At 44.0% G+C, this 9,123-nt stretch overlaps 1 protein-coding gene across 1 annotated transcript; it reads right to left on the reverse strand.

Annotated features, from left to right (window-relative positions):
* Positions 1 to 305: 305 nt before the first annotated feature.
* LOC106011886 lies at positions 306 to 1,055 on the reverse strand. Its single transcript, XM_013083024.1, has one exon. The coding sequence runs from the start codon at positions 1,053 to 1,055 to the stop codon at positions 306 to 308; it is 750 nt and encodes a 249-aa protein (XP_012938478.1).
* Between the last annotated feature and the right edge of the window lie 8,068 nt (positions 1,056 to 9,123).

Raw genomic sequence — 9,123 nt, forward strand, 5'->3', positions numbered from 1 at the left:
TATTGTTGTCTTTCAGCCACACCCCTGATCTTATGGTAGGAAAGATCTACACCTAGCCTTCTCGGACAAGAGCGAAAAATCTCGGAGGTCCCGTGTGCAGGTTGCGCACGTTAAAGATTCATTGGTGGTCTAAAACCGATAAGAGTAGGCTTCGGCCGCCACCCGGGCAAAATTCAATACATGTGTGGCCCTACCAGCTGAAAATGTTTAATGTGTCCCGTGCGCTCATATGACCTTATGCAGTTGCGAGCGCCGTAAAACACTTACCCCTCCCCCACCCCACCAAGACAAAAAAGAGTAGTTGATCAGGTTTTGGACCAGATACTTGCCTTCTGTTTGTTGCGGAAACTGGAGGCCTGGGACAAACGCTGTGAGATAACGCATGTACAGAATGTGATCACGCCAAAACTGAGGAAGGGCCACACTATCCCGATTATTTTGTAGTACGGAAACAGATGTCCTTCATTGGCCAAGGCAAATGAGCTGTACCTATAAATAGCCACAGTGCCGTTAAATCGAGCGTTCCAAACCCAGACTACGTCATAGGCTCCAAACATGACGCAGAAACTGCCGAAGACTACGACGGAAATGGTGATGCACATGAAGGTGGAGATTTTCCTGGTGAGCAGCCACTTGACGTGGAGGGGGAAACAGACGCAGAGACATCTCTCCACAGCCACGTACGCCGCTAGGGCGCTAGTCACGTAGGTGGAAAACGTAATGGTGTGACTCAGCACTATGTGCGAGATATTTCTCCAGCTGTGAGCTTCTCGCGGGTACAGAAGCTCCATGGGACCCACGAGTCTCTGCAGGGCACCGCTCCAACATTTCAGCAAGTCCCAGGCCGCGATGGTCGTCATGGAAACGCTGACGCTGTCTTTGAAGCCTTGCTTGATAAAGACGGCGATGACTAGGATGTTGGTGACCACGCCCATGCAAGAGATGGCAAAGTTGATGAAAAGGTCGATGATAATCTCGATGAGGTTTACAGTCTCTGTGCTCACGTAGGTTTCAGAAGGAACAAACAGGCTTTTCGGTGCGGGGCTGGTTTCCATGTTAAAAACAGTCAGTATTGGTTTTTAATACGAAAACTTTCTCGTGGTGAGTGCACATAGACAGCCCTTCCACCAAACCCTCTGTCCACGCACTCTCTCGTGTCCCTCCAGCTGCTACTCATTTAAGCTCTAGTCACTCTTTCTCTAGATGTAAACATCTGCTCTAAAGAATACAGGTTGTTTTTTGGGGTGGTTTTTTGTTGTTTTGTTTTGGTAAGTATTTTACGGCGCTTATCTGGCAGAAATGCGACACAGCTGCTCTTTATCAAACGAAACTAAACAAAGAAACAGTTTTCTAGAGACTCCCCTAAGTCACGTCGTCAGTCTTATAACTCTCGGTACATGACGCCACCATAATAAAATGTCCGGTACCCACTATGAATGTTTCCCTTTCGCTTTCCTTGAACAAGTGGCGTGGGATAAAGCAGTGTTTTATCAACTCTAGGCCTACGGGGATTTACGAAAGCGTCTAAGTCGAAGGTATATCTGACGGAACAAAAGTAGCTAAAAGTTTCACAATCTGTTTACTACTGCGGTTCTGAACTCGCTAACTCTTATCCACGAAATACCAAACCAAAACTCAAATCGAATTCTACTTCTTTGTTTCTCTGTCTTTCATAGTAACTCATTTATCGACCTCCAAAATCATCTCTTTTTTCTACAAAGAATCTACAGAACGTCACAATTACGCCAAGAGTAATTCCTGGTGCTAAGGTGATATTGTCCTTCAACTGTTACTTTGCGGTAATGAAGACAATTTTACGTATTATTTGTTCGCACTAAACATTAGCACCTATGTGACACTTCGCTTTAGTATTTAAAAAAAAAGAAATTGACGAAATAGCTTAGATTAACAATCATTATGAAATTACACAATGAAAAACTATTTGGTAACCGAAAAAACCCAGTGTAAATCTATAGATGAAGCTAGCATTAGACTTATTGGATGACATGATTTGTAGAGGATATAAAAACATATCATATGTCTAAAAAGGGGAGATAATTACTTGCGGGCGTCAGAAGATATTCAGATCCACATAATTGATTCCCGTCATAATAGGCCTACCTGTCATTTTAAGCGTCAAATTTTCCGTCCTTATACCAGTCATCTGCTCCAAGTTTGAAGCCCTCACTCAATCCATGGCAATTAACACTGCAGACTGGTCGGATCAGGGCAATAATAGTAATGTCATTTAAACTTGTAAGACATTGCTTTTTTATTTTTTTTCTTTCCTGCTCTTTTGGAGGACTCGGAGAGAAGGGGACGAGATAAAGAAGCCCAGTGGAGTAGCAGATCTTTGGTAGCAGTCAATAATCAGCAGAAACAGTAGCAACAAAACATGATGGGCACAATCCTTTAGTGAAACTGAAGTTGATCGGAGATTACGAACACATGACAGTGGTGAATTCAGTGTTGTCTCTGAACACTGCAAAGCCATAAGAGAGAGAGAGAGAGAGAGAGAGAGAGAGAGAGAGAGAGAGAGAGAGAGAGGGGGAGAGAGAGAGAGAGAGAGAGAGAGAGAGAGAGAGAGAGAGAGAGAGAGACAGACAGACAGACAGACAGACAGACAGACAGACAGACAGACAGACACAGAGAGAGAGAGAGAGAGAGAGAGAGAGAGAGAGAGAGAGAGAGAGAGAGAGAGAGAGAGAGAGAGAGAGAGAGAGAGAGACATTCGCCTGTCAAAATGGCAAAGTTAGAATACCTGTACCACCCGCACCCCTTTAGGAACTAATAAAATATTACGAGGTAACAGCTCAGCGGCAGCTCTTTCTTTCCACACTGTAGGTCACATAGATTTAATAATGCTCTCGCCCTTTCTTCAATTGGGTGCAGTTAGCAAGCTGAACAGGGCTTCAACTCAACCTTCAAAGTCCAGGGCAAGCTGTGCCACCGATTAGGAAATCTTCTTCCCACTGCTGAAACTGAACTAAAGTTTGCACAGATTTTTTTCATGACTCTGCCACAGAACTTCAGGATAGGCTGCGACTATCAACTATTTTACGGCCAGACATTTTGAATGAACTTCAAACTTGCCTTCGCAAAGCCAATTCATACTTAAAATCTTTCAAGTCCGCAATTGAAGTGTGCAGAAGATAAAAAAGTTGAAATTGTGTTGCATGCCAACAAGGTTCCCCCCTAGAAGTTGACACACCAGTACATACAATTTACCTTCATGTGCTGAAGTTGCAGCACTCCTACCTGGAGATCACTCCGGCAATTTGGACATCATACTACGATGTAGATCAGGAGAAGATATGGAATTACGAAGGATCAGTACATGCCGTCGTTCTTACGATTTAGTTCTTCACTATGTGCTCATGTTCCCCACTGGATGTGATGGCTGGCATTTAGGACTTAAAACGTCAAGACAACAGAACCCTTACTGAGGCAGATTTTTATGCCTTCCGTCTCCAAGTACGCATGCATGATTTTAGTATCGCGTTCAAAATGAGGAGGCTGGCGCAACAATTTGCCGTGGACCAGTGAGCAAAGATTGAGGGAAGCCGCTTAGATTGGATGCTCAGAAATAAAGAAAACCCATTAATGCTGAGAATACCAAAGGCTGATAGATGCTTCTGCTGATGACCCTGTGAATGGTGGCATGAAGATAATAATATTACAAACAACAGTGTACGGTTCTCCAAGATTTTAGTCTGAATCCGTCCAAGACGCCATGGCGGACTATGATGGAATATTTTGTGTGATTGTAACGAGAGTGAGAGATGCACAATTTATTTTGTTCAAGCAAAATGGAGAGAAGACACTGTTGGATTTTTTTTTTCAACAATGGGGTGCCTATTTGCCGATGGGATCGGGTCTGGTCTGGTCGGGTCCGGTTGGGACGATCACCCGACTCGTCGCCTGAGGGGACGCCATCGGCGGCTGGTGCCGCGATAGCCGCTTTTCGCCCTCAATCTGGCTAGCAAACCGACCCGACCCGACCCGATCCCCCAATTGGCACCCCGTGCTTTGCCTGAATGCATGTAAATGACATTATTATTCATCACTTATTTTCGTTTGCAATACACTTTTTATACCATGTACGATGTGTAAAGTACATGTACTTGCATTGTAGATCTAGATCAGATCTAATGTCGTTTACCGGTACACGCACCGAGTACTTCCGTCACATCTCCTTGGATTAAATTCCTTGCATTGATACACTTCAAGTAGGGACTATGTCGTTGAAATAGCAATTCCGATCTTGTGACTCAAGGCGGCATAACGTATAGGTATCACTTCCGATTTTCAAATAGCATGCCGTGGAAATAAACTCGCCCAAAAAAGTCAAGGAACAACTTGTGTTTTCACCTGTCAAATTTAAACTTCAATATCTCACAAACGTGTTAAGCTCAGTCAACCAAACTTGGCACCGCACTGACGACTAGAAACAGTTTTCATGTAGGGCAAATTTGCCTGCACCAGCTTCACAGCGATGGCGCAGGGCATTCTGAAACACAGCCGAAAAGCATGAAAAATGGGCTAAATTTCTCTACTCAGCAATATTGGCACAGGGACTGTTAGCTAAAACTAAGCGTGGCACGTGCTAAACAGATGTCTTAGCTGTAAATATTGCTCACTTACAACCCTTTATAAGCCAGCGTTTTTCAGCCCTGTTTCATTACAATACGATGGTCCAACGATGCTCGTTGCCCAACGTCGACGGAGGACGAGGCCTTACCTGGCTCCAAGATGGCTCCACGTTCCCAGTTGTTGCACATCGACTTGGGGTGTCCCCATCGGTCATATAGAGGCTGCAAGAACGATGGCGAGCGACCGGAAGGATCCAGGACAGGCCTCGACCAGGGCCGCCCCGTTTGACCAACGACAGCATCGACCGGTTCATCGTCAGACAGGCCGTGATGTCACGAACCACTACTGCAAACGGCATCAGGGACTAACTACGGGTGACAGCCAATGTCCTAGAGAGCAAGGAGACGGTGAGGAACCGTATCGGTGGGCCAGGTTCGCTTCTCGTGTCCCTGCCAGGCGCCCAAGGCACACGCCGCCCTACAAAGCAGCTCGCTGGGCGTGGTCTGCTCGTCATTCACAGTGGACACAATGTCAGTGGGACCAGGTAGTCTTCTCGGACGAATCCAGATTTAACCTGCTGCACCCAAACAGGCGAGCCCACGTCTGGAGGCGCCGAGCTGAGCTGTTCCACTCACAGAATTCTACACTTAAGTGTAGAATTCTGTGGTTCCACTCTGAGTGCATCCAGCAGGTGGCACCCTACGGTGGAAGGTCCGTTCTGGTGTGGGGAGGCTTCTCAGCTCACCACAGGACCCCCTGTACCATATACAGGGCAATTTGACCGCGGCAAGGTACAGGGAGGAAATCCTGTGTCCCCTTGCTGTTCCTCTCCTGCAGCAGATTGGACCCCAGGCTGTACTGCAGGACGACAACGCCACGCCACATCGCGCGCGCATCGTGGGGGACTTCCTGCAGCAGCGAGCTGTCACCCGCATGGACTGACCAGCTTGTAGTCCGGATTTGAACCCAACAGAGAACATTTGGGATCACATTGACCGGTGGATAAGGGACAACCACCCTCCTGCACAAACCCTTCAACAATTCTTGGGCTGCCTCGTCCGCAACAAGTTCTCCGAAGGCATGTCCTGTGCACGCGTCGACGCTGTGCCGAGTGTTTGGTCAAACGAAGTGGCTACACCCACTATTGACAATGTTCATGAAGAACTATGGCTGTTCAGACTTTCGAAATCCAACCAGTATCACTTAAACTCATTTTACATGAACTTCTCGTTGTTGTTGAAAACTGAAATTGTACACACTTAATCTAGAGTCTAAAGCATCTTTTTGGAAAAAAAAAAAGAAGAATAAATTCGGTTAAACTGTTCTTCAGTTATCTTTCTTTGAATTTTTGTTCCTTGACTTTTTTGTGCGAGTTTAATATCAGCCACGATCTTCAGACGGCAAGCCGTCGAAATATCGCTACCCCTTTGTTTTCTGATCCTTCAAGCTGAGCGTTCACAGGTAAGAACATTTTTCAATAAAGTACATGCTGCCTATGTATTTTGACCTACTAGGATACATTGTGCTTGTTGTACTTTTTCCAATGTGTTGTAAGTCTAATTATTTTGAAGTGAATATCTTTTAGTCTAGATCTACGTTAAGCTTGCATTGAAACATGAGCTGAACAGAGAAAACAACTCACCTAGTACAAAAATCCCACTACAACACAATGGTTTTGCAGCTTGTCTGCTACCTGTATTCTTTCATAACAGGTATTAGGAGTGATTTTTATTTCATTTCAAAGAACAATATTGGGTAGTGTTTATTACTGTCAATGGCAATAAGAAAATTTGTTACATCTCTGGGAAGACTTACTTATTACATCTCTGGGTAAACTAAAGGTGACAATCCATATGTGCGGGACGGCAGCGGCAGCGGCAGCGGCACGGCAGCGGGACGATAAAAATCGCTCCAACAGAAATATCAATATAATCAATGTCTGAATCCTTAAGTGCGGGACGGCAGCGGGACGGCAGCGGTACAGCAGCGGTACGGCAAAGGGACGATAAAAATCGCACCCAGGAGCGATTCTGCCGCTGCCGCAGGCAAAAATATGAATGTGGCGGAATAGGGTTGACTGTGAAGAATCTCTGTGTGATGCAGTCAATTCATTTGACACGGAAAACTTGCTGAAACCATTGCACCCCTATGTCGTCTTTCATCCACCAATTTTCTTGATATGCCCAAATGGTGCCTTCTGGGCTGTCCTGAATGGCAAAGGAATGCATGGACCTGTTCGTTATGCTAGTGACAAAAGATGAAGATAATCATCATCAGCAGTGTTCGTTCTTGTTTCATTTTCCAAGACAGTTTTGACTGGGTAGGTGCCATGCTGCTCAAAACAAAAAAGGCGCCAACATGACTTCCCTTATTGAATTTGCCACTTGCGATGTCGCACATTTCGTCCCGCTGCCGTTCCGCTGCCGCACATATTGATTTAATGTGACTTGCGGTACCGCACATATCGTCCCGCTGCTGTCCCGCTGCCGCTGCCGCTGCCGTCCCGCACATATGGATTGCTTCCTTTACTTATGGTGTGGTGTGTATGTCTAATTGTCTAGATTGCCCCTGTATCTTTCCATGATCTCTCTCTCTCTCTCTCTCTCTCTCTCTCTCTCTCTCTCTCTCTCTCTCTGACTCTCTGACTCTCTCTGACTCTCTCTCTCTCTCTCTCTCTCGGGTACCTCCCCTCTCCCTCTTTTACTATCTCCCTCTCTCTTTGTCCCTGTCTGTCTGTCTGTCTGTCTGTCTGTCTGTCTGTCTGTCTGTCTGTCTGTCTGTCTGTCTGTCTGTCTGTCTGTCTGTCTGTCTCTCTCTCTCTCTCTCTCTCTCTCTCTCTCTCTCTCTCTCTCTCCCTCTCTCTCTCTCTCTCTCCAGTTTCTCTTTAAAGTGATTACTAATACATGTATCCACTCTCTCCCTTCACAGTTTTATGGACTTCTGTTTTTACTATATTATGGTCTTCTCGGCTGAGTGAGGAGAAGAATGCCACCTCAAGACAAATTGCCAGTAAGTTCCAATTTTTGTCAGATTGTGTTCATTGTTGTATAGTTGAAGGAATAAGTTAGATCTAAGTTTTTTACCTCAAGAATTTAAGTTTGTTTATCAGTTATTACTGCGCCCTCATCATTCTATTGTAAAGAATGTATTGCCTGTCATGAATTTACACCCGTTACATGATAAGAGAATCTAGCTTTCATGGAAAACTATTTCTGTTTCTGGTCTGAATTTGTCGCATATCATGATGGTGGCAATTTTTCTTTCAAAATGTAACGAATAATCATAGTTTTTCTTCTAATGTTCTCAATTTTTTTCAGGAGGGTTTCAGTTTTAGTTATATATTCCATATGTTTTGTTGTTGTTGTTGTTGTTGTTGTTGTTGTTGTTGTTGTTGTTGTTGTTGTTGTTGTTGTTGTTGTTGTTTTATTCATTTTTAAAATTATTATTATTTATTTATTTATTTATAATGTATTATTATTATTTTTTATTTTTTATTTTTGGAGGGGGGTGGTTATCCTTCATTCCCATTATATTCTTCATATTTTGAGAAATGACAGACATCGAGAATGTTACAGCATTTATTGTTGGTCAGAAAAAAAGATATATTGTAGAAATTGAAGCTTATGAATGATTTTGGTTCAGGATTATGAAAAATGTTTAGATGTTTGTGGATGACATTTTTACTGTACCTGTCGCGAGTTTGTTGTCGTCATCCCAATCAATCACCTGTGTCCACTGACAGATTTTGGAACGATATTTGTTGTTCTTTTGTTTTGTTTTACCAATTGTGTGTTTATATTTTTGCTTTTGTTGATTTTAATTGGAGTTTTCACATGTAGTGTTTGATTAATTGAGCAGAGATGAGGTATTGACTAATGAAAAATTGATTTATATTTATAATTTCTATATAGGTAAGCGTCTTTTTGGTGCTGCAGAACTTTGGCGTAGGTAATTAGGTCAGTTGTGTCTGTTTTGTTCCGTTTTTCTCCAGAAAATATCTACTTGTTCGTGTTAGTGTGCCTGACAGTAAGAGACCCTTCAAACCAAAGACGCAGAATGCTTTGCGACGGCGTTGTTCTGCTTCAAGACAATGCAACTCCTCACAAGTCTACACAGACCCAAAACCTGATCGCCTCTTTCGGATGGGAACAGTTGAAGCATCCTTCGTACAGCCCAGACCTGGCTCCGAGTGATTTTCATCTATCTGTTCCTGCATTTGAAAAAGTTTTTGGCCGGGTAGGACTTCGACTCAGACGCTGATCTCACAGGAGAGACTGGACTTTGGCTGACATCGCAAGCGACAGCTTTCCACGATGAGGTCATTCAGAGGCGCGCCCCACGCTACGACAAATGCTTCAGCTGTTCTGGTGACTACTTGGAGAAGTAGTCATATATGAGGTATTCAAAAATAAAACGTTTTGATAAGGAACATTATTTTTTAAAGAATTATTTTAAAACGGTACTTACTTTCTGGACGTCCCTCGTATGATCAATTCCCTTGTGTGTGTGTGTGTGTGTGTGTGTGTGTGT

This window comes from Aplysia californica, unplaced genomic scaffold, assembly GCF_000002075.1.
Source record: "Aplysia californica isolate F4 #8 unplaced genomic scaffold, AplCal3.0 scaffold00206, whole genome shotgun sequence".
Classification (NCBI taxonomy): Eukaryota; Metazoa; Mollusca; class Gastropoda; order Aplysiida; family Aplysiidae; genus Aplysia; species Aplysia californica.

Excerpts from the sequence above, each read along its gene's own strand:
- LOC106011886 (XM_013083024.1), bottom strand. The coding sequence starts at position 1,055 with ATGGAAACCAGCCCCGCACCGAAAAGCCTGTTTGTTCCTTCTGAAACC.